The sequence below is a fragment of the Catharus ustulatus genome, chromosome 1 (genome assembly GCF_009819885.2).
Source record: "Catharus ustulatus isolate bCatUst1 chromosome 1, bCatUst1.pri.v2, whole genome shotgun sequence".
Classification (NCBI taxonomy): Eukaryota; Metazoa; Chordata; class Aves; order Passeriformes; family Turdidae; genus Catharus; species Catharus ustulatus.
In genome coordinates, this window is record NC_046221.1 from 112,669,446 (window position 1) to 112,695,879 (window position 26,434).

Below are 26,434 nucleotides of genomic sequence, written 5' to 3' on the forward strand. Positions count from 1 at the left end.
CTGCTGGTTTTAGGGTGCCTGAAGGATTGTTCCCCTGGTGGGTGAAAACTTCAGGATAACATGAACCAGTGACACCATATACCATCTTTGCTTCTCAACTATGTGGACATTTCCATTCCCTTATTCCAGAAGGTCCCTCCAGGAAGCTGTCCCAGACAGAAGAGGGAAAAGAATACCTGTGGTGGCACTTTGCTACCTGACAAACAGGATGGACTCTGGAGGTACCAAGCCTCCATCTAGACTTACAGCCTCCCAAATGAGGCATTAAGCTGCAGACAGAGTGCAGGAGGAAGTGCTACTCACATCCCGCGCGGCGTCTCGCTCCGCTCCCCGGAGCAGCATCACTCGCACCACTTCGCTGTGACCCATCTGCGAGGCAATCCACAAGGGAGCTGTCCCATCCTGCAAACAAAATATGACTGCTGATGGCTTCACTTCAGTGTTTTTTGCCCTCAGATATTTTGCTGCCCTTATCTGCTGAAATTGTACTTCAATTATTCAATCAAATCCTACAGGGGGTCAAATGCAAAGCTGTGTCTAAATCCATGTGGTAGGTTGGTGTATCAAATTAGAATTGCTCAAGTCTGTGGAGTTGAGCCCCCTTTACTGCCTTCTCTTACATAGCTTACCAGAAATGTGCATTGCTTTGTGAAATTAGAGCCCAGTAAGGCATCAGCCATGCCTAAAATATGCAGGGATGTTTGAAACATAAGGCCTAAAGGTATCCTGCGTACTTTGAACTCTAGGTGATTACATGGGACAGTGGATACAGACAAACCTCAGCATGCACAGGCAGATTCTAGAGCTGTGCAGAATCTGCATCTTCAAAACTCCACTGAAAAACAAGACAATTACCAAAGAATCCAGCATGAAACTATCTACTTTGGAAAAGTCCTATGCAATCATTATTTGAGCACAAAACATCAGAAATTACACATTCAGAGTAAGCTAAACTGTGTAATGGATTTCCCTCCCAAAGGCAAAAGTGAGTTGAAGCACTAGAACCATTTCTGACTGCAAGTAGAATTTAGTTTTGTGTCTTTTCCTCTTTTTTTTTTTTTTCTTTCCCCTAAATGGCCTGATTCTCCAGGCTGCAGGAGACCCCAGCAGTTATGTGGTGCCAAACTGATTCTCATGAGCCTTTAAAAAAGGCTTTGCCTGTGTGGATTTTAACACAGAAGTGAGGCCCCACAAAGCAGGGTGCCTGCTTCTGCCTTTAGGGCTTGCCAGTTCCCCTCACCACCCTCTGCAGCCTGAAGGCTTGGCTGGAAAGAGGAAGACAAACTAAACTGAGACTTCAAAAACAACCTTAATGAGAAGTTTCAGGAGAAATCAAATTTTTACATTAAATAAGATATTGCCACCTTGATCAAAGAAATAGTCTTGTTTCCCAGTGCCAGCTGAAGATTCCTATGACTTGCTCATGCAACCCAGAAAACCATTGTTGAATCAGTTCTCTGTTTTCCATGGACTAATGAATTAATCCTTTGAAAGAAACAGAAAAGTTATTTCTTTGATATAATAATTCCCTTTTTCTGATTCTGAAAAGGAACAAATGCACACCCTGAGATCTTCAGCATTCTCAAATTGTGAGGAACATCTTTGCCCACCCCTCAATAAATTAACTCACTGAAATTAGTGACTGAACTCACTCTGGTATATATCCTGTTAATATGAGTGTTCTTTGTGATTAAAAAATAAAAAAAGATGTGTTGCGTACAGAGTATGTGATGTTAGTTTGACGTCAAAAGCTGTCCCTCTCCAATTTATTTATTTTAGTGTTTTCCCTACCAGTAATCTGACTCTTCATATTTTTCTAATCTCTCCCCACCAGAGGGCTCTAGAAAATAGCAATAGGTGCATTTAAAAAGCCTGTAAAACTTGGAAAATATCTGAGAGCAGCCTACATAATTTAATCTGCATGATGAAGCAATGCTGTACAAACCCATGCTTGTGGATTCATACAAGCAATGAAAACACAAGCTCAGCATAGGAACCAAAGCAGCTTTTGCTTACTCACAGTGAGGTTTGTAGGAAAAATCCCTATTTTCAGGTATAAATGAGGAGGAGCAAAAGGAAATAGAAATGTTGGGTAATATCACTGCTACCATTAATTGTCATTAATAGTATTGCTGTCAGACATTATCCTCAGCACCTCAGCTATAGGATAGAGACAACAGTACATTATGAGGAAGAGTGGCTGTATTGAAGGACTTAGCTTGAAGAGAAGAAAGATAGTGAAGATAATGATGGGCTCACACTGACAATGGCCAGCTTCTTTCTCTTAAGCAAACAGCATCTAGCACTCAGGTTTATGCAAATATCTATGATATTTATATGGAGTAGATGAGTTTTCTGTCCATTTTCATATTGGTGAAAGCTACAAAGCAGATACTACATTTTACTAAGAGGTCACATGAGAATTCATGTGTAAACAGATATTAAGGCTTGGCCATGAGACAGGAAGAAATGAGAACAGGGAAAGATGCAGTTCAGAAGCTACTCTCCTTTCCTTGTCCCTCTGCCCAGGGACCCAGCAGACTGCAGATCACCACATTCCTAGAATAATTTTTAATATCCCATATGTTTGTAAGTTGTTCTTTTTGCCACATTTGGTTACAAGCTAGTGTATACGGACAACACTTTATTCTATCCAGCAGCCAGAAGTTCCAAATATACTCTGACTGAAATTATTAATGCTCTTTCTCTTATCCATTAACTAATGACTTCATCTTGCACCTTTGAATCTCAACTTTTGCTTATGGCTTGAAGTTTTAGAAAAGGCCAGATTGGGGTGAAAGATCCCTTAAATATCCAGTATGCATTTTGAAGGGCAGACAACCCCTACTCTCAAGCTACTCTGTGTCATCTCCTCCACTGCTCTGCCCATTAGTCTACTTGCACTACTACACCTAACTTGCCAATAGCAAATTGGTTGCTTGCTGAAGTGCACTCTATATAGATTTACTGGCTTACATGTATATGTAATTGCATATCATGTGCTAAGAAAAAAGTCGTTAATTTTCAGATTGTTTTGAATCTGCTTAGCCAGCCAGAATAAAGCCTGTTGTGACACAGACTGCCAAAACAGCATTGGCAAAGAATCTTACAGCTTTGTTTTGTAAGTTGAAGAAGCATAGAAACATCTCCTGTAGCAGGCTTCAGACACTGCCCCCAGCTCTGTCTAGACAAAAAGATGACAAAAGAATTCCTGCCCAGCTCTTCAATATTGGCAAGAGCAGAAGACAATTACAACCCAAGAGAAAGGACATTGCCAAGGTTGAAACTTTCCAGAAAGCTTCACTATTTGGTCTTGTGAGAGATGAGCTGAAGGGTTTGCACATGGACAGCCAGAACCATCCAAATTGTCAGAAATACCCCATGGGATGGGAGATGGGACACCAGACTGAGGGGGAACTGGTATCTACTAAAGTAGCATGAGGAGACATAGAAGGCAGACAAATGTGTGCAAGTCTGTGGATTAAGCCACCAAATTTGCAAGATATGGAGGAAAACTTGGACATCATGAGGAAGGAGAAGATGAACTCACACCTGGCACTCTGTAGCCCTGTATTTGAGGTAACATTGCCTGGAAAAGTTTTCTATCACAGTGAGAGCAGTGTAGCTTGTAAATGAGAGTGAGAGTTGTCTGGCATTGAAACTGCCCCTTCTAGAGCTACATTCCTCATGACCAACATAGCACCTTCTAACAAAGTACAAATCCATTTGTTAGTAAGAAAGAGACTGAAGTCCATCCAACCATTACTTGACTAATTAAACAGTAAAAATGTTCCATTTGTTAAGGAAATGTTTCGGATTACAGTGGGCCCAAATACAAATGCCATGCACTTATCCAGGCATAATCTTAGCAGGGATCGGAGGTACCCTCAAGCAAAGAAGGTCTGTCCTGCTGGAGATGAAACAGAGGAGCCAGGAGGAACATTCACACAGAGACAAGTCTTTGCCTCAAATAAGATTTAAAAATGCCTCATGAAACATTGTGCTGTAGAAATTGGATTAGAGAGCTAAAAAAATAGTGTCAGAAAGAATTAGCTGCATTGTAACTACAGATAGCAGAATGCAGTTTTAATGGCAACAGGGTTCAGCCAGAGCTAAATCTCCCCAACTCTATTTTGACTTTCTCAAAAGGCATTAATGCATACCTTGGTCTCTCCTTCTACACTGAAACTTTAGACTTAATTAACAGTTTTTAACATTTTTAAAGGTTTTTTCAAAGTTTTGTTTTATTTTTATTTTTTTTTTAGGCATTCTGGGATCAGCTAATGCATCAATCCAGGTGATAACTGCCAGCACAGCTCTGGTGCTCAGAGGTGCGGCTAGAGGCAGCAGGAAAACTGTTTCAGTTAAGGCATTTAAAATACTAATCCTCTTTCTTTACACCACAGCTAATAGTGCACACAGACCTACACATTCAGCAGAAATATATAGATCAGTGTCTGTTGCCAGGCTGTGATTTGTCAGGCTTTTGGTGCAGATGAAAGGAAATACTGAAAATACCTGGCAGAGCTTGTCTCATGCTACGTTGTCCACTGTTATTAGACTTTTCTCACTCATTTGCTCTTGCCTGCTGCTTTTTCACTTGCAGCCGTCAGTGATCACAGCCACCTGGCTGACATGCATGACTAATTACAAGGACAAGACCTTATCCCATCAATTTCAAATGTGCAGTGAAGACCCAGGACAGCTACCTTGCCTGCAGGGTTTCAGCAGACCACAGGCAAGGGTCTCTCAAAGCAGGTAGAGATTCCTGAGAAGCTCCATCTCTAACCAGACATTTCTATGTGCAGTGTGTAAAGCTAGCTGTGCAACTCCACCTCTGGCTGTTTAGGCACTGATTTTAGTCAAGAAACAGGTAAACAATTAAGAAACACTTTTCTTTGCAAAGCAAGAGAGCTTTCATACATGTCTCTCTATATACCACGTATGCTTACCAATTCCACAGTGAGTTTAAAATCTAGAAAGCCTCTTGCACCCTTACCTAACTCCAGCATCCAGTTGATGCTTTATAAGAAGTTCAGAGTTCTATACTAATGCAGCACAGAATCTGGAAATATGAAAGCTAAAACTTAAGTCATCACATTGATGATGATGGGGATGATGATTATTATTATTATTACTGAAGATCAGTTACACAGTCAGGTGCTCCAGTAGAGTGATTTAGCTTTTCACCAGCCATTAACTACTAAGAGGTATTCCAGTTGCTGCTGAAACTTTCAGCTCTGAGACTGGGGGGTTTTCTGTCATTTTTGTGGCTGTTTATGATGGGTGCTGGTACTTTCCAGGAAACATAGACAACCAATGGGAGCAGAAATCATGAATATTACATTTTAAAATCACTATTTTTATAACAAACACTTGTCCCATTTGAAGAGGCACATTAAAGCTGCACCTTGGCTTTGACAAACTGTGGAGAGGCAACAACATTGTCAAAGGTGAGCCCCGTGTTCAGAGAAAATGCAAGAAAAGGCATCACAGTGGATCCAGCCCCTAACCCCCTAGCAGGGATCTCAGAACCAGCCACAAATCTTGCTCACACACTTCCCATTTAATGATCAAACAGCAGCCCTACTGCTTGCAAGGAGCTAATTTCATGCTTACAGCTGCCACCGGTTGTATGTATTTGCAACATCAGGCCCACTAGACTGACTAGTTGGAAATGGGGAGAAAAGCTTTCCTTATGTCTCAAGAACTTCCAGAGATGAAGGCAGCACTCATGCTTGAATTTCAGTGCACAGGAATGACACAAAGTAAAGCAAACAAATAAACAAAAGTAAAACTAAAAATAAAAGCATTTGTAAAAGATAAACTTTGACACCAAAGCCACATCTGAAGGCCTGGAGATTTCAAAAAATGGAATTTAGTACTGCCTCCTCTTAGAGCTCCCGGATTTTCAAAAGCTTTTCAAACAATTTTCAAAAGAACTCAGGGGTGTTGTAGGCTATGTAGACCTTCAGAAGTAATGTGGTACAACATAAACAGATTGGTCATTGAAAGAGGTAATGCAAGGTCCTTACATCAACATTCCATGCAGCTGGAGGATTTTATTTTGATTTAGTTTGGTGCCTGACACAAACATACATGTGGTTCAAACCCGTTTAAAGGAGCAGTCAGAGGTTTGGTCTGCTCAAGAATCATGGAAAAGACCTCTGAGTCCACCCACTAACCCAGCACTGTCAAGTCCACCACTAAACCAAGTGCCACATGCCAGATCTACACATCTTTTAAATACCTCCAGGGATGTTGGCTCATAGGGTGTAAAGTGTAGATCTAGAGCAGAGCTTTCAGTTTCAGTTCTTTCAGAAATGACAGAGGTATTGACTTCAAAATCATATTACTAATCTGAACTAAAACACAGAATGTTGGCACAGACACAAATTGCTTTCCAATGAAACACCTCTACAGGAACCTAATGCCTGGAGAAAATTCCAGTGTTAATTTTCTTAACTATAAAATTAGAAACCAACCCTGAAGTATTGATCATACCTGTCGTGGCTGGTTAACCTTTGCTCCTGAAGAGAGAAGCAATCGGATGACATCCAGATATCCTCCTTGTGCTGCCAGGAAAATTGCAGAAGCTCCATCCTAAGAACAAACACGTATGTCTTACACTGGGTTGAAGGGATGCCATTTTTCCACACAAAAAAAATCAAACAGAATTAAGCTCTCAGTCTTTAGTCATTAGGCTTTGTAACAGCAGATATACAGCCATGCTCAAGAAATAACTACCAAAATGGAAAGTCTAATTCATAATAAACTGTGGCAACATTTTCACTCAGTATGCACAAATACTGGCTCCTGTCATATATCAAATCCAGCATTAAATCCTGTGTCTGGAATACTAAGAGTCTAGTTCATTGAGGCATTGAGCCACAGAACGGGAAATTAGTTCCTGTACAGCTATATAGGTTCATTTAGCTTTTGTATGTTCATGCAGAAGTGTTCTGCTACATGGATACACGATGGAAACATGTCAGGTACTTTGTAAGATTGCAAACCCCAGCACTGGAGTCTGTCCTTGAGGCTGAAGGAGTATGGCTGTGCCATACTGCTGTGCCACCCCAGAAACCACCATGCTTCTGCTCTGGCACATCTTGTAGAATAGACTTCACCTGTAACATACAACAATCTAGAAGTATTTCATAGCTATATCAGAAAACAGATTTTTCCTGCAAAAAGCTTGTGAAAAACCAGATTGTGAACAAATACAGGGTTTTATTTTTTGTTGACGTGTCTTTCATGTGCAGATGTTCTCAGAATTTTACTTCAGAGAAACCCCTTCCACAGGAAAAAAAATTAAAAGTCGTATTTCATTAAGTGTTTTTGATGGAACGCTTTCAAACAGCATTATAATCCATCTAACCAACTCTAAGTAGAAATCTGTATTGAGGGTGGGACAGGTGTTTGCCCATCCTACATCCACAGCACTAAGCACAGGATGTGCTGGGACAAGTTTTCCCAGCAGGCGAGAATCTTTTCATTTAAACAGAGACAGGAATTAACCATTTTACTGCATCTCAGATGTGCAAATACACCTCTCATTCCAGCTCAGGCAGGTGCATATCACAAAATACAGAGCATTTTAGTGAAAGCCTGCTGTTCACCTTGTTTGCATACCACCATGTTGGGACTAAATGCTGTTGTCAGCTCAGCTACTCCGCTAACTGAAAAACTCAGCACAGACTTGATGAAAGCATGACCTGAATATAGGGCCCCAGGGACTGAATTTAGGATGTTTGACAGTGATTTCAAGACAAATGTCCTGGTAAACAAAAGAGGTGTCTGCTGGAACTATTAATGCCTGTCCCTGGGCCCTCTGATGGGCTGTTTTCTCTGGTTGCTGTGTGAGTAAATGAAAAGACCTGGCAGTACCAGAGCCTTTGCAGACTTCCTCCAGAGACAGAGAATACTTCAATTTAGAAAGTAAACAAGGTTGCGTAATATTAAAAAAGCTCTTTATTGTAGGATCAATCAAGATGGAGAACCTTGCATTCATGGATACCTATTTGATTTGAATTGATGCTGTAATGAAAATGCTGTTTTGAGGCTATAACGCATTTCAGCAAGAAATATTATTTCATTAGGGTATTCTTTTGTCTCTTGCTCTCCTGACCTCTCACATGAGTCAATTTAAGACTAAAACATTATCTTGATGGTTTTGGGAGGAGTATTCTAATGTATGCTCAAAATCCCTCTCATTTAGCTGCCAGTGATACTGCCATCCAGGTACCACTTAACAAATGCAACTTGGCCCACAAAAAGAGCTTAGGCAACATTTTTTTTCAAGAGACTGTATTCTTATTTTATTACGCAACTGTTTCTGACTGGCTTTGCCCAATGTCTGTGAGCAACAAAAGTGCATTTTAAAATCCAATTGCAAATATTGCTCATTTCCAGGAGAGACAACAAGGAAGTTATTTTACTGCCTTGACCTCTGGGTAAGAGTCTGCAGGTGTGGCAGCATAGCTATTTTTAAACTGAGTGGCAGCCCCTGGGATTACCCTGCAGAGGGATGAATCACTGCCCTCAGATCAGAATGACAATTCCTATTTGCACAACAGCAAGGGTGGAACAACTTTCAGCGTTGAGGTGGGGATCCCCCTATGACTTCTGCAGTCACCAACTCCAGGGGATCTCTCAGCTCCCCCGCAAACCAGTAGGAACCAGGAGCGCAACAGCATCCTGCAGATCCAAAGCCAATGGAAACAGCTGAAAAAAATCATATATCTCAGAGAAACAACTTCCTCTTTGTCAGTCTTGAGTGCCCTGGGGTAGGAAAGAGGGGTGGGAAGCAGAGGCAAAGTCTGCTACTCATTTCTGTTGAATGCCGAAAAGCTCAACTTATCTGTGTCTCTGTTAGAGTAAATTAAACCCAGAGCTTCATTGGTTCAATCCAACTTTCTGAAAAGTCAACTAAACAACATCAATTCAGCCATTTTAACCTCACTTTGCCCAAAACACTGACAAACTGGAGATTCATAAATACCAAATAACATAATTTTATGATATTAAAAAAAAAAAAAGAAAAAGAAAACAACAAAACACTTTGAAGTAATTTAAAGGTTTTGATTTTTGCTATTCTTTCTGGCAGAAAACTAAAGTACTTCAGAGGCTCTAGAGCTATTCATTCTTGTGCAAATCGTGGTAGAACATGACATGCTCTTCCCTGCAAGGCTAATGGGAGCTCAAGTCTGTTCTAGATTTGGTACATATCCTCCATACAGATTCTGAACCAAAAGGCAGCCAAAGAATTTTTTCTGATTTTGTGCTACTTCTCTCAGCATCATAAAAAGCAGACAGTTAACAAAATCCACATCTTAGAGGAACAGAGTACTACAAAAATGCAGTGTTTGGCAAATGCCTGTCTGTGCTGGAGCCAGGGTGTCTGCTGTTGTCCAAGCAACAGCACATTTGTTCCACCACCACCATTGTCAATATTGTGTGTGTCAAATAACTCACATAGAGTTGATCATGAATGTTGGCGCCGTGCTTCAGCAGAGTTTCCACTACTTTTGCATGCCCGTACTGACAGGCAGCCAGGAGAGCTGTGCCTCCATCCTGTGAAAAAGCAAAGAATGGGTACAGTCAGGTGAGACGTCAGGTGCTGGGCTGAACATCACCATTAAAAAAAAGAGCCAAATTTTAAGACTTTTCAGAATTTGGCTCACAGCAGTTCTGTAATGAGTAGCTACTGAATCTTTCATAACTTACATGCCAAGTGTTGACATGTAAATCTTTCAGCTTGGCTCAGTCACTACATACATTTTTCTCCTGAGTTTTTTAGGGAGGGAAAGGAACTAAGAAAATTCTGTTTTTCATTCCTCATCTTTTGACTTGCCATTAGAAGGTTTATTTCTTTCACAACTCCAAGCTCCTCCATATCTCTTCCTTTTACAGCCAAATTCCTCATGCCTGCTGAACTCTTCCACCGGTGGGAAGACAGCACACCTTTCTACTGCTCCAGAGACTATTGATCATCTGCTCTTCTTTGGCCAGTACCTTGGGCCCTGTTTTGTCCTGCCTCTCCTTGGCGGATTGTTGGCCTGAAGCTGAGTGGAGAGGAAGGATTTTAAGGTGTGCTAGCTGACTGTGGAAGTGTAAGTCCGACCAAAGGCACAACCACCAGTGAAAGGGCCATTACTTCTGTTTGAGAAGTGATCCCTGCAGGTAGGATCAGTCCCAGGCAGTTAGAGTTGCTGCACATCACCACTAAAGGGAGACCTAGGCACATGCATCAATCCCTGCTTGTAGAAACATTCTCTTGGGAGCCAGCTAAGAAGGGAAACACCTCAGTGTCACTGGTGATTGACTCCAAACCAGCTGAAAAAACTGAGGCAGCAAACGTGCGTCTTGCCATCTTAAGTGCTGTGCCCCACTCAAAAATTACCAGTACTTCAGACACAGTTGTGGAGAGGAAGTTCTTATCTTCTGCCTGGGATGGCACCATGCCATCATGCAAAGATGATGAACATCCCAAAATATCCCCACCACTGGTCTTCTCTCTCCCCTGCCTTCTCCCAGTCTCAAGTCTCTCCTCCACAAGATAAGCTATCTAAAGTATTTCAGGTAAATGGTTTCTAGAGCTATTATTGATGTGGACACAAGACTGTGCTTTGGCCTAGACTTGTTCTCTGAAACAACTCCAAAGTTGTCTGAAATTTTCCACATAGACAGATACCCACAAAGGAAGTTACAGCTGGAGTGGCCAAATTGATCTTTTATAATGAGAAGTGGCAATCAAATTTATTAATCAATGGTGCAATTTCATGGCTGTAATATCCTTGTGAAAACTCAAGCTCTGACATGACTGAACTAACCCACAGGCCCTATTTATACCGAACCCCAAAACCTCATATTCGCCCTTCTTGCCTACAACATTGGAAAGAAAAGAAGGCTTGGGTTTAAGCAAAGCCAGAGATGTGAGGCTATTGTGTGGCAGTCTAAGAATCAATTCTGGACTATTTGAGTAAATACAGTGTGTAATCAGGTCAGTGGAATTAAGTTTCCTTTCTGAGAAATTGGACTTTCCTGCCAATTTAAACTACTGTAATTTTATGGGAACTGCTGGAACAAAACACAAAAGCAATCACAATCGTCCTTGGATTAAAAAACCTTATACGCACTTAAAAGACAATGGAAAGGCTAATAGCTTCATGAAACCTGTTTCCTCTTCCCAACCAGGTGAAAGCCACTTTGCTCAAGTGATGACTTACCAGATCAAAGAACTATCAAAAAAAAGAGAGAGAAATTTTTAAGGACTTTTTCTCTGAACAATGTTGAGAGAGAAAGCTTGATGAATTAAGAAAAGAAACTATGTTATCCAAACTGAAAGTCCTCTGTGGAAAGACAGGGAAGGAAAAGTTTTAGGAAGCTTAAAACTATGAAAGTTCCCTGTATGGAGGGTAAATAGACATGTTCAGTTGCATACAGGAAAAGTTTGTTTATTGCTCTAAGGTCTGGCTTTTGTTTTCTACAATTCTTGTGTTCTCCACAAACTCCTATTATTTTTAGAAGATTGCTTGGTTATTATCATAATTTTTGTAGGGAATCAAATGACAGGTCCCAAATGAAAGGCAGGCCTGCAAAACTAACAGCAGTTGGCACGCCAGAGCTGGAGCCCAACACCTTGGGAGATGTGACTTCTTGGGGTTTAAGAATGGCAACACTCTCTCAAGACATCTAATTAATTCAAAAACGGGTTCCTGACCAAGTGTTTGGTTCAACCCAGTGAACAATTTTAGACAAATACTTTTTTTTTGAGAGAGTAACACAATTCCATAATACATCATTTGGACTTTTCAGACAAAGGTGACCAAGTTTTCCTAGATCAGTTTGATCAGAGTCCAGGGTTAGAAGAGCAGCACTGATGGTCCCCAATTCCATCTGTTCACTCTGGATCAAGTATTTACTGTGGCAGACAGAACTGGGTAACTATTCCTGGGCTCAAAGATCTGGTCCCTGATCAGGAAGACAACAAGCTGTAAGGCCTGCTCTACTGTCTGTCTGATATATGAAGCTGAATACATTCAACAGAAGGGATTTGGATTCCTCTGCATGCTCTAAGTTTTTCATCACTGTGAAAAATCAGATATATATCTTTCTGTAAGAAAGGGAAGCTGGCAGCAGGAAATTTTTCTACTGACCATAAGACAGCACTTACTTAAATTAAGGAATTGTCAAACAGGGTGAAGGTCTACTGTTTATTAGTAGGAGAAAACTCAGTCCCCCTCTTGCCTCTATTAAGCTTCCATCTGGTTTTCTCTTACACTTTACTCCAGCAAGCTCTAGCTGAAGACCCCAATGTTTTACAGACCATAGGGAAAGCAGAGAAGTTGTGGGGGATAAAAAAAAAGTAAATGAAAGAGTTTTAACATCCCTTTCAGTCATGTGATTACCTCTTTCCTTTTTGGCTTCAGCTGAGATAAGTGAAAAGCTGAAGCAGCGTCTTTGGTACTGGCAAACCTCTTGGAAACTCTGAGCAGGGCAGCAAGTAGGAGCTGGACATGTGAGCAAGCACTGAGGCTCTCCTGGGGCTATCACCCCTTCTGCAGTGGGCAGGAGGCCACTGTGCAACCTCTTACAGACAGCACATTGCCTTGGGCTCACTTTTTGCTCATATCCTGTTTTCCTGACACAATGAAGCTTCTATTAATCCTGCACTGCAATTATTTCCAGCTCAGATAGGAGCTGGGCTTTTCTCAGCTACCTCTGCAATTCTTTCCCTGAAAAACCATTTTTCTGCTCTCCCCAGAGCCTGTTCTCCTCACTGCCAGCACGTAACAGCAGCTGCTGATGTTCAGGGAAAGTACTTGGAACAGCAGCACTTGGCAAGACCACACTAAGTGGTGTGGACTTCCCTCTCTACTTGCTGACCCCTTTTCTCTGTCATCACCACCTGAAAGTAGCTTAGAATTATATGTTGTTTTACCATCTCTTAAATATGGTACAGAGGAGGAGAACTGATCTTCTGCAATCACTGCCTGCTGAAAAACAGCCTCTGACATACTGTTCAACCTGCAGAAATCCTTGGAAAATGTGCCACTATGTTTTTTAAGAACTCACATACTTATCACATCTATCAGAATAAAAGAAGAAAGTTTGAAATATTTCTATGGATGACAGACTGGGACAATGCAGAATAATATGAATGACTAATATTGTATATAATAATTATACAATAATTAACCTTCAATAGCACCATTAATTTTCTTTAGAACATCAGTATTTATTGCTAATTTCTTTGTTACACTATTATGGAATAGTTTTACTTCACCTTCCATAGCAAATAGCAATGTTACAAGGCTTAACAATAATTGCATGCCTATATTAAGGTAGTTCTCTAGAATTCTCATATATGAGTAACAAATGTAGTAATCACAATTTACAGACAAGTGCATGAAAAAGATGTTGGGCTTTGCATTTCCTTAGTTAAAGTCTCTGTTTTCTAGGATACATTCATTTTGTGTGCTTATTCCAAATCCAAGTCATAACTTATAATAGAAGCATATATATTCTTTGCAAATGGCTTAATTTTGCACTGGCCTTTAAAATCAGCATCAGCCATATATTTTCAAGTGCTGCTCCCAGATAAGTGTCCTAGTGAGAAAATGCTTTGTCCCTAACCTGAAAAGGTGTATTTTATCAATTATATTGTTTCTGGGGTTTGGGAGGGATGGAGGAACGTGTCACCTTGGTCACCTGCTAACAGAACCATGGAATTATTCCAAGCTATGGAATTATTAAATTACACATTATTAAATACCACATTATAAAATCAGAAGATAGAACTGATACAAAACCACACTGAGTGGAAGATGTGGACTGTCCATGCACTACACCTGACTGGTGCCAGCTGATCAGGCACATGCTGGGTGGTGCTGCTGGAAAATCATCTCACATGCACATCACCTGCCAGTTTCCCTTGTAACATCCATTGGGAGCTGGTGTTATCTTTCAACCAGCTTGTCTGGACATAACAGAAAGCTGTGTCCTGGAGAGGAAGGTAAACCAACAGCTTAAAAGATACTTGGGACTGGCATATTGGCCAAGGCAGGTCTGGCTTCAGAAGCAGAGGCAGGCAAGAAAAGAGGGGCTGGAATTAAAGTTTCAAGGTGAGCAACAGTCCCCCCAAACTTGTATTTGTCCAAAGATGGAAGCCATTTGGAGCAGCTGAATACAGGAATATTATTTTATAATTTAGATCTTTGCCCTCTTTTATCTGTCCTAGTGTTTCTCGTCAATATATTTTGCATGCATCATGAAGAATCAGACAATTCCAAGCCTGCTGTTCACCTCCAGGATCAAATCCTGGCCTCTTCACAAACTCCTAGTTCACAAGCTGTGGAAAGATTGAGCAAAGATGCAACTGTCCCTCTAGACAGAATCAGGTACTGAGCCTCTGACTTGCCAGCTCAATGCAAGGGAAGATGACCCCTCTGAATCTTGCTAACCCCCACCCATACCCTGAAATAAAAGTCAGAGAGGCAACATTTATTTTAATGTGCAACCTTACCCAATAAATTTGTCCCACATGAGAATTTCCAGCACTTTAAGATACAGCTGTTGAATTTAACACTGCAACCTTCCGCATTGCCAACTTTCACAGCTGCTCTCCGTTGTGTTAAACAGCTACAATTTCATTCATGTTTTTATTACTGATTGCTGCTGTGGTCAGAGAGTTGCTCACCACAAGCATAGCTCCCTGGGATATCAGAATCCTACTCTATGGGCATGTGTGAACTCTGGCCACAAAACATCAGGATTTTTAGCCCCTGGAGTATAAGGAGCTGGGTTTCTGATGTTCCACCAATTCCTTTAGAATTTAGAGCCTGTATTTCCATATATGAATTGAGAGAAAGCAGGTGTGCATTGAGAAAGCAGGTATGGATTGAGAGAATCATTCAAAGCACAGACTAAAATATCTTGAGAAATTGATTACTGTGGTGTAAAGAACTATTGCTTGTCCAAAGACATCACTAGGAATCCCAGGGTAAGTGACTGACAAGTGTCTTCCTCCTCAGATTATGGGAATGCTTCAAAATGTATCCAGCATGTCAAGGACAAGTATATTTAATGAAAATTTGTTGCTTTCCTCTCCGTTTGCTGAAAGCAGAGGTGCTAGTACTGCCTTAGGCAAAGAAACTGGGTTGATGTACTGCTGTCAGTGATGAACTGCTGCTCTGGCTGCTGTTGACCCCACGAAGGGTGAGGAACCCAGGCCCTGCCACCTGTGCTTTTAGCTATTCTAAGAAGATTTTGGAAAAGGACTTCCCTCAACAGAGAAATAAAAGCCCTGAGGTGCATTTCATCTTCTTGTCCCAGATGGGAAAGTGGGAATTTAGGGAGGACTGAAGGCATTATACTCTTATGTATCCTATGGTGGCATGCAGAAATCTCCCAACACTGATGAAATGAAATGTAAGTTCTATGCAACTGGAGTACACAAACACCTAAATCAGGATCCTACCTGGTAGGTACAAAAAGACCCTTTGATCTTGTATTGAAGGATGGCTTATGAGGAAAAACTGATATCACTATCAAGTGACCTTGATGAACTTATGCCATGAAGTCTAGGTAGGAAAACCTAGTTCAAAGTTAGTATTTCACAATATGTTGTATTACTCATATTACTCGAAAAATGTTCACGTGAAAAAATTTCATCATCTTAACATGGCCCTGTCATGTTTCACATGAATACAAAAAACCTAGCCTTGATTGTCAGACTGCATAAGCATGCAAAAATAGACCCATAATCTTACTTTATTCTTAAATTCAGTGGAGGCTCCAAATGAAAAGAGAAACTTCACTACATCATTGTGGCCTTGCTGTGCAGCAAAGAACAGAGAAGTTGCACCTGACTGTAAAGGAAAAATGGATTAAAATAATAACAAACACATAACACACTCGATTGAAGTATAGACATTTCAAATTAAAAAGTACTGAGCTTAATCACTTGAATATCAAGCTGGAAAGACATGATGAATTTGAAGACTCCAGAGGACACCAGGTATCTTAACTCAGTCTTCTTCCCATTGCATTGAAAAATCTGTCCAGCATTTTACATTAGGGAGGGAGGGAGGGAGAGAGGCAGGAAGGAAGGAAGGAAGGAAGGCAGGAAGGAAGGCAGGAAGGAAGGAAGGAAGGAAGGAAGGAAGGAAGGAAGGAAGGAAGGAAGGAAGGAAGGAAGGAAGGAAGGAAGGAAGGCAGGCAGGCACAGGCTTTCTTTCTTGACTTTGGGCTCTCTCACCCCATGTAGAAAGTACAGGAAATAGGAGCTACATGTGAAATTCACTCCAGTGCCCAAAGCCTTTACAATATTATGTGGCCCCTTTTAGACCAGTTCAGAGCCCGCCCTCCTGGGCACATTTATGGGACTTTTACTTCCCCAAGCTTCACAACAACTTCAGAGCACAAGAGCACTGGTTGGAGCAACTGCACTTAGTTGCAGAACAGTGTCATTGGTCTTTAGTGCTTTAACTTCATCTGTTTTGCTTCCTTTCTGCAACAGAGTGATTTTGGAGGCTTCCAGTGTTTTTCTTTTTGTTGGCTTGTTGAATTAATATTTCCTGAGTGATGACCAAGAGCAGTTCCATAAAACTGTTCTTAACTTTTTCTTTTGTTGCTTCTTTCCAAGCAATGTTTAACTAAGGGAAGGAACATATTTAAATACATGTTTTGTTAGAACAGGACCCCACTGAAAGACACTGACAATCATGGCTAGAGCAAGTGTAGGCCAGTAAGTGCAAAGACACCTACACCATCAAACATGGCATTCACTGACTCAGTAACCTGCAGATGTCAGCATGAGATTAATGCTCTGGTTCCAGGTAACCAAGGAAAGTAAGAAACATTGGCTTGTACTGTTGGAGCAATGAGCACACTGCTGTCCTGCACGACCTGCCACCATTCCATGTAACTTCATGCCCTCCTTAAACTGCTCTTCTCTTAAAACCAGTGGTTGTCCCAGAGCAATTCTGATCTTTGTGCAGCCAACATGCAGACCAGAGCAACTGCAATCTTTACAACTGTCTACATGGAGTATGAATGAAAGGCAATTTCCCAAAAAAATCAGTTGCTGATGTCCCTTCTGCACTGATGTCATGGTGCAAGACATGCCTTGAATGCCAAGCAGAGATGCAGGGAAGGGTATGGGTGTTAAAGCTGTGTGACTGCTAGAGATGAGTTGGCTCAAACTGAAGGGCAAAAACTCCAAAACATACAGAGTCAAAAATAATCCCTGTGTTAGCAATGGCATCCACTCCATTTTAATGACCAGGCTGCAAATCAAAAGGTAAAGGTCTTCTTATTATTTATCCCATCCAGAGATCTGTAAATTGTTGTGCCAAAAAGTAAATCTGCAAATACATAAATGGCATAACCCTGGGGGGTTACATCCCAGATGTAACTGACCCTCACCAACCAGATATGCTGAAAATGTTTGATGAATTATTTTAAATGTACCTCTGGCATCTGATTTTCTATTGTGAATTCAGATATCTGATTCCCTGATGTCCTCAGAACAGAGCCTGTTATACGTGTTATAAATACACTATACAGCAAGTGACAAAGAAACAATTGGCAACAAGCAGCAGACAACACTCTTATTATTTTGTAACAAACCAACAGTCACTTAATCAAGCCCTGTTTGAATCCTACCTCTCTCTGCAGATTGATATCTGCTCCTTGCAACACCAATTCCCGTACACAATCTATGTGGCCATAGTAAGATGCTACCATCAGAGCTGTTGTGCCAAGCTGGGAGTAAGGAAAAACAAGTCAGTACCTTCAACAGACACCTACAGCAATGAATCAGCCTGTCTGCATGAGACAGCATCTCTGCCAAAGAGCTGGAGGGAGCTTATGATGCCTTATTGTCCCAAAATAAGTGCAACAAGTACAAAAAAAGAATGAGTTTTGTTTCTAAACAGCTTTTGTTTCTCTTTTAAATTAGAGAATCCCAAAGTGCTTTGCATCATTTCCAGAAGAATAACCTCAGACACAGGAGCTGAGTGACTCAGCTGAGTCACTTAGAATTCTGAGTCATAGTCAGGAGAAGGGGCTGGCTGATTTGAACATTAATTCCCTATCCAAATAATAAGAGCAAACTCACTCAGTGACTCTTCACATTGTAAGAGAGAACTTTCTGTACAGAAATCTGTGTTCAACTCCCTCAGTACACTATAAAGTCACTTCCAGTGAATGAAGTAGGATTATATGTATGCAGTGTATGGACAATATGCAGAAACCACATGCATAAGGATGAAACACATCCTTCAAAATCATTCACATACAACAGCTCAATTTAAAAAAGGAATGGGTAAAATTACAAAAACTAAACATGGTCTTAATTGTACAAAAACAATTTAGCCTGGAAAAAGTGTATGTCTGATACAATTATTACTGCAGTGCAGTGTGAAAGTTCTTGTCCAAAGCTACCCTTCTTTAGAGAAAAAATTAACACTAGCGACTTTATTTTTTCACACTGATCTCTGTCCTGTTTACTACAAGCCTCCATCTGAACAACCTTCCCTGCCTTGTCAGAAGGACAGTCATAGCATCAGCTGCAGAAGCACTATAGGACAAGTACTTGCCTACGGTGCAAAAATGACATGAAAATGGAAAGATAGGTTGAAGTCAATGGGCTTAGAAAATCTCTTACACTTTGAAGGAATTCAAAGTGAGAGAAGCTGCGGCAAGTTCATGTTTCAGGCTGGAAGTGGCATTAAGCCTTGCCAACACCAGCATGACTCCATGTCAGTCAGTCCCAATGCCAAACGAAAGAAACCTGGAACTTCTCAATCTCCTTTCCCCTTGCTGTTTGACACAGCTTAGCACAATCAAGTCTCTCACCATGTTGTAGGCAGAATAGAAAGACCTACTCATTATCTATGATATCAACCCATTTCTAATCTCAAAACTAATTTCAACCCATGTCAATTACAGTAAAGAAATTCCCATGAAATCTGTCAAGTGCCTGGGCTCCTCTTGCTTGGCAATCTTGTGCCCTCATGTGGGTGCCCAGCCCAGAGACTGACTGGATGAGAAAGAATTTAGGAGGCCAACAGTTGTTCTAATTATGAGAAGGTCTGCTCATCATTAATACCTGGGCTCAACTGAGCCAACTCTTCACTGTGATCTATTACCACAATGACATTTTTTTGCAAAGAGAAGCCCGAGGTGCTAGGATCTGTGTTTTTAATGTCAGCACCACAAATAACTGTGTAAGACACATTTTTTAGCACTGGCAAATTCTTAACCCCTTGCCACTGATGTAAATCATCACACTATTTTGTCTTAGGTTTCAAGCTTGATTACTGACAGGAGAAGGTTTTAAATCATCCTGAAGTACCATAAGACGTTCATATGTTTCATGTTAGATCCCTACTGCACCCTGTGCACGGTGGGCTATGGAAAGTGATGCAAAATGAGTGCTGTGGCTGTAGGTGCATTGTGTGCATACGCTGTCTTTGCAGTCCACATCTACTCGCCCACTGTTCAGCAGCAGCTGGAGGAGAGCCAGGTTTCCTTTTCTTGCAGCCCAAAATGCAGCATTGGCAAGTGGTGTTTCTTTCTAGTGGAAAAAATGAAAAGGGGGAAAAAAAAAAGAAAAGAGAAAGCAGAAATAAATCACTTTGTAAAACAGATTGGGCAAGCATACATATGGCATGCATTCTGCATTCAAGCCAGGCAAGTTTCAGCTTAGTGTGCTGCTCTGTCAAACCCAGAGCATGGAAAGGAAGCTAATTTCGTTTCATTTTGCAATTAAAGAAACCAGTCTCCCTGTGCTTCCTCATGCTATTTCAAGTCTTGCTTGTGTCCATGGCAGCCTATGTCCCTTAGATTGCTCTGTAATGAGAAATGATGATGCTAGGCCAGATCCACAGGGAAATAGAAAACAACATGCTCAGTGATGCCTGTATTGCCTACTTCTGTGGTAGGGCTGGCCACAGTTAGGCAGAAGGATCCTGCTGACATGTCACGCTGCAGGGCATCCTCTTGGGTTTCAGATTAGCTCTCTGTCATCTCCTTCTTTTCTGCACACAAAGTTCCAATACAGGAAAAATATTGCTCATGCATCTCCCAGACTGCTTGTTCTACCTCCTGCCTGGAATTAACACCCTGTGACTGTGGGCATGGGCAGTATCTCCTGGGTAGGAGTGAATGATGACTGCTCCAGCATAGGTAAAGGACAGAAAAAATACATGGATTTTGCTCCTATCCCTTTTAACTAATTGATGCAGACAGCTGCCAATATTCTGCTGTGACAGGTAAGCACTGTCCAGGATGAAGTGGGAAGGGAAACACGGTGATGGCAGTGATGCTTATCCTAGAGCAGGCTCATGCTGTTGATTTTTTAATAAGGGCCCAAACTACCTACAGAGGAGTAAAGCATCACTTCACCAATAATCACAGGCAAAGAAGAATCAAAAATACCCAGGGGTATTGCTTTCTAGCACACCCTGCCTTCAGGATAACCCAAAGAGAGTGCAGAGTGGATATAAAAGTCGATCACTCAGCTGCAGAAATTACATAGGCACTTCTTGTCTAAATGTCAATGCACACATGTAATATGGCAGGGAATCATGATTCAATAGTTTTATGCTTTATAATTAAAATACACATATACAGCACAATTCAAATTGCTTCCTTCACTGACATGAAGACAATAAACTTTGCAGAAACCAGCGGACACAAAAATCATGAATCTGCATCTATCTCAGGTCTGTCACACTGAGCACTTTCCATGGGTTGCATTTTTAATATTAATAGGTTGGAAAATGGGCAGCTGTTCCAGACAAGAGACATTCCAACCATTCGATAAATTATAAGTCATTCCTATAAATTGATAGTGGTGTTTCTTGTACCAGCACACGCAGAGGCAGGAGTCTGAAAATTTTAGCAAGCACAATAAGCTAAATTCTGATCTTCTTTTCATAGTTATTGCATTTCCCTGGAGAATTTGTGGATAACATTGATTAAAGTAGAGACAGCAGTTTACACCCTCCTTGCTGGTAACACTGTAGTGTCTTCCTATCTTTACCCTTAGAATCACTAAAATTTTATGTAAAAGCATACAACTGACCTAAACATACAGAGGCTCATGTTGCCCTTCCTGCTCTGCTTTATTAGATAGATATTTATTTATAGAGCTGGCAGTTGGGTATATTGTCTTACTAGCTTTTATTATGGTATTCACTGGAAAACTGTTGCAAAAGAATTATGTTTAGGCCTTACAGAATGGACAATCAAATTCCTGACCTTTTATTGTCCCAAGCTATACCTTAAAGTTTCAGAAAGTTTAGAGGTGTGGCAATACATCCAAAAAGGGATGTTTTCACTACAAGGGCACAGTAGCAGACTGAATTTTATTATGGCTCATCATTGCACCACCACTTTCACTGGTCAGGTAGGCAGGAACTGGAATCCTTATTCAGGAACTCCTCATCTGCTTTCACCAATTCATGTGAGAAGAGAAAAGAACTAAATGTCCAGTGTGACTCTGGATGGGAAGTAGAAGTTCAAAGTCTTTGGCCTTATGAGTCATAAATTCCCACCTCTTTTTCTGCCCTGTAAGTCCTACAGTAGCTCTCCAGCTGAGTTGTCCTTATACTTTGGATCAGACCCAATGAATGGAAAAATTCTTCAGTGCATCAAGGACACAAAACGAAGTTTTTTCCCATTTTTACTGACTCCTATTAAGTACTTTTACTTCCCCTTGTGTCCTTGTGTTGCTTGGGATTCCTTGTGTAAAAGTAGAATATACAGCACACTCAGACCATCAACCCTCCATTATTAGATTAAAAAATCAGATGCAAATCTGAGGCATTTTACCTGCTAAGGTGAATGAAAGTGCAAAATCATTCAGATGATCTGGGCACCTTACAAGAACAGCCTCATTGGGTACCATGGGGTAGATTATATCTCTGGATCTGTGTCTCTGTGCTCTTCATTTTCATCAGCAATACTGACATCACTAGTAGGCAAAATGTAAAGCAGCACTTTGGGGTTAATAATCCAATTAATTGAATTATTTTTGAGCAATAAATGGGTTTATAGCTGCAGGACGTGACTGCTGTTGTTTGGTTATGAACTCAGTCTTGTTTCATCAGATATTTCCTAGGGAGAAGTAATGTTGAATTTCAAGAGATTAATTGGACAAAATTTTCATGTAATTCTCATCATAAAGCTAGTCTGCTCCCAAAGCATACTTAAAATAAACAACTGATCCTCAGTACTGACAGTCTGGGAGCAGAATGTAATAAACATTTGAAAATTATTAGCTAATTGCTTTCATGAAAATTGCTTGTTTCATTATGTCACTTGTGCCAGCATCAGCAACTCTCAGGATAAAAGTTCCTTCAGTTCATTAAATTCTCTAAAGTTTTATTTCAAAATCTGACTGTGCTAATAATTTTGGTTGTTTGTATGCTTTTATGAGAGCCTAAAGATGAAAAGCTGGCATTATATTAATGCTGTATTGACATTAGAAAAAAACACTTTTTCAAAATGGCCTAGAGGAAAATATATATGTCTGAAAAAAAATTTCTCTGCAGGGATACAAAAAAAATGAATTGTGCTAATATATCTGCGTCATGTCAGGAATATTGAGGGGGAAAGCATCATTTAAATGCCATGACCACCACTCCTGCTCCCTGTCCTACCTTTGACTTGCTGTTTGTAGAGAAAGGGCAGGTGACAGTGGGGTGACACTGAGGAGGAAGAGTGCAGCTCTTAAACAGAGATCTTGCAGATGAAAGAAAAGAGGCAGTAGACAAAGAGACAGAAAAGCAAGGAGAAAGAGAATGCTAGTCGGCCCACTGGCTTGTTCCTTGTGCTGGCAAAATACAAGAAAATTCCCTTTTCTTTCTTAGTTTCCAAACCAGTCCTAATGGGAAGGAGAAATTGAGTAAAAAGTCTTAAGAAGAAAAAGAACTGGAGATCAAGATCAAGCATGATAGTGCAACATAGGGGCAGAGTTCTTTATTAGATATCAATATATTCCTACACAAAGGATCCTGATAAAAAGGAAAGGTGGTTCACTACATGAATGTTGTTTAGTCAGGCAAAATGTGGTGAAGAGAGGATATTTGTGTGAGAAAGAAAGATAAATGCTATGCCATGGACAAGTAGGAAATAAGATGGAAAATGTGAGCAGTCAGTGGCAAACAGATAGTAAGAATCCAAGTTAAGTTCATGATCTTCTGAGAGAAAGAGAAAATGCCAAACAAAATGTCACAGAAAAGGGAGAGAAAACAGAGGAAGGGAGGTATGGTCTACAGTTCTTCAGAGGAAGGGGAAAGTAGTGAGCTCCTTTGAAAGGGAGTACTTGAGGGAATACAATGTGAGAAATAGGGCACAGAAAATGAGCTGATAGGGACAGAACAGAAAGTAAGACCCGAAGAACAAGTTAAATAAACAAGGAGGCCAAAGAAGGATAAGAAAGCAAGAAGAAGCTGGCATCACCAGGAACATGAGGCTGTTAGGGTGGATTCTTGTGGGTAATGAAGGTGGGGAAAAAACTCACAGAGACAGCATGAAGGGACAGAAGAACTAAGAAATAAAAGAAACAAGGTATGAGACCAGTGCAGGACCAAAAAGGGGATGACCACAGAGACTGCAGTCCAGAAAGCAAAGTGTATCCTGGGCTACATCAAAAGAATTAAGACCAGTGCTTTGAGGATAATGATTCTCTCCCTCAATTCTGCTCTCGTAAGACCACACATGGAGTACCGTGTTCAGCTCCGGGGCCCCCAACGTAAGGATGTGGACCTGCTGGAGCAAATCCAGAAGAGGGCCATGGAGATGATCAGAGGGCTAGAGAACCTCTCCTATGAAGACAGGCTGAGACAACTGAAGTTGCTCAGCCTGGAGAAGAGAAGGCTCTGAGGAAACCTTAAAGTACCCACCAGTACCTAAACGGGACCCACAAGAGAGATGGAAAGGGGCTTTTTACAAGGGCATATAGTGACAGAACAAGGACAAATGGCTTTAAACTGAAAGGGGGTAGTTTTAGAATGGATGTTAGGAAGACATTCTTTACTGAAGGTGGTGAGTCACTGGAATAGGTTGCCCAGAGAAGCTGTGGATGCCCCATCCCTAGAAGCATCCATGGTCAGGCTGGATGGGGCTTTGAGCAACCTGGTCTAGAAGGTGTCCCTGCTTATGGTAGGGGGCTGGAACTTGATGATCTTTGAGGCCCCTTCCAACCCAAGGCATTCTATGATTTCACCACCAGGTTTAAGACTGAGGTGGCCTTGGAGCAAAGATTTTCTGCTGCCTGCCACAGGAGGGCTTTAACTGCAGGTGGGAACCACCTGCTGTGCCACCACTGTGCCACTGAAGTAGCAGCATTCCAAGAGAGAGATATCCTGACAGGAGTGAGGCAAGTACAGGGAATAATCCACCAAATCAAAAAATGCAACACAAGCAATATGGCAAAGGACTGGCACTGAGCTGCTGATCAATAAGAAAAGGGCAAGCACAGCATCCAGAAAGTGCATAACAGAGAAGATGTACATCCATCATAAATATTATCTGTTAACATCATTGGTAAATTGCTGCTTGTTTCCCTCTTTGCCAAATAATCTTATTAATCCTGTCCTTAGATTAAAAAAACTTCTTTAAGGTAATCTTGTGATTGCTACTCCTGCGTGGGTTTGGATGGAAGAAGCACAAAAAGTGACAGGAATCACAGCTGGCAAAGGGAACGAACCAGTCTGGCTTCAGTGGCCACCACAGCCTGAAAGGAAGGGCACGGATAAAGACTGCCTCCTAACTATTACACAACCAGCAGAGATGGTCGTGAAAGTGAGGAGGAGGCTCCTGACTGCACCAACCCCACAGCACGGAGCCCGACCACCCCAGAGCCAGCGTGGATCTCCACGGGGACTCGCAGTTTATGTAACACAAGGCACGCACCCTTTTGGGGCTGCCAGCTGTGAAAAGCCCGCTCCATCCATCAGCTGCCACCGCAGCTCTCCCGGGGCACCCAAAGCCCGGCAAGGACGCTACTGTTTTCTCTCCTTCCGCCCAACACTCCCTTCGTTTTTCCTAAAAAAAATAAACCAAACCAATCCCCAAATCCACGGACACCACGGAGCACTCCCCGCGCTGCCGGCACGAACAAGCGCAAAGCGGGAACCCAGACGCGCATCCCCCCGCCCCTCTCCCCTTGAGGCTCCCGGCTCACCTTGAAGGACATCCTGCACATCGCAGCGCCCCGCTCCGCCCCGCTCCGCTCCGCGCCCCGAGCAGCCCGGCCCGCACCGCTCCGCGCCCGGCGCTGCGCGGGGCTGGGGCGGGGCGCGGGGCCGGCGCCTCCCTCCCTGCCCGCCTGCCTGCCTCCCGCAGCACCTCGTGCTCCTGGGGCTCCGGCTACTACTGCTCCCTAAAGGTGCTTTGTGGGCCGGGAAGGGAGTATTTGGTATATTATTATTATTATTATTATTATTATTATTATTATTATTATTATTATTATTATTATTATTATTATTATTATTATTATTATTATTATCATCATCATCATCATCATCATCATCATCATCATCATCATCCTCATCATCATCATCATCATCATCATTATTATCATTATTATCATTATTATTTTTATTTATTATTATTATTATTATTATTATTATTACTACTACTACTACTACTACTATTACTATTACTATTATTACTATTACCATGGTTATTATTACTACTATTACTACTATTACAACTATTACTATTACCATTATTATTATTACTATTATTATTGTTGTTGTATTATCGTTCGTATCATTATTATCAAATATATAATATTATTATAATCATCAATTATTATTATAATTATTATTGTTATCGTTATTGTTGTTTTTATTGTTATCGTTTAGCCGAATATATGAATTATTCATTATATTCGAACACATGCTAATTGTATCAGCATACAATTTTATATAATTACAGAAAATTACATTTTATTGCTATTTTTGTTGCTTTTAATTATGATTGTTCTAGTGTTGTTGTTATTGTTGCTATTAATAGTAGCAGAATGAGTATTATTTAAAATGGGCCCCTGCTCCAGCAGCATCCTGAGAAGCCAGCCCCCAGGGTAGGGGACCCACACCACTCAGCCTCTGGTTTAGACCTACAGATCAAGCCTCTGCAGCTCAGGAATAGCACTGAAATGGTCCAAATCCCAAGCACCTTCACCCCAGCCCTAGCCTCATCACGGTGCTAATGCTACCTGCATGGCACCTCTTTTGTATTTCACAGCCTCTTCCCTTCCTATCTAGGAAAAACCTGTTAAGAGATGCTGTTGTGAGCACACCCACGGTGCTGCCACCCAGACCTGTGGTGGGGGCGAGCGTTCCTTCACCTTGCCTACATCCTATCACCAACACTATGTCCCAGGGCTGATGTGTTCTCATTAGGA

General features: G+C 41.3%; 1 protein-coding gene across 5 annotated transcripts in view; it reads right to left on the reverse strand.

Annotated features, from left to right (window-relative positions):
- ANKRD29 (ankyrin repeat domain 29) overlaps positions 1-25,287 on the reverse strand; it is a 31,242-nt gene extending 5,955 nt beyond the window's left edge. For 2 of the 5 annotated variants that reach the window (XR_004417338.2, XM_033054483.2), the window contains exons 1-7: positions 21,850-21,991; positions 19,506-19,588; positions 17,674-17,772; positions 15,777-15,875; positions 9,478-9,576; positions 6,505-6,603; positions 304-402 (exon numbers count right to left, since the gene is read on the reverse strand). Coding sequence is in view for 4 of the 5 variants with exons in the window: in XM_033054483.2 (XP_032910374.1) it covers positions 304-402; positions 6,505-6,603; positions 9,478-9,576; positions 15,777-15,875; positions 17,674-17,772; positions 19,506-19,588; positions 21,850-21,925 (654 nt within the window). In the remaining variant the exon portion in view is untranslated. Of the gene's footprint in view, positions 1-303; positions 403-6,504; positions 6,604-9,477; positions 9,577-15,776; positions 15,876-17,673; positions 17,773-19,477; positions 19,589-21,849; positions 21,992-25,207 lie in introns of those variants that run through there. The other 3 variants (XM_033054492.2, XM_033054500.2, XM_033054510.2) reach the window with 3 other exon arrangements.
- Between the last annotated feature and the right edge of the window lie 1,147 nt (positions 25,288-26,434).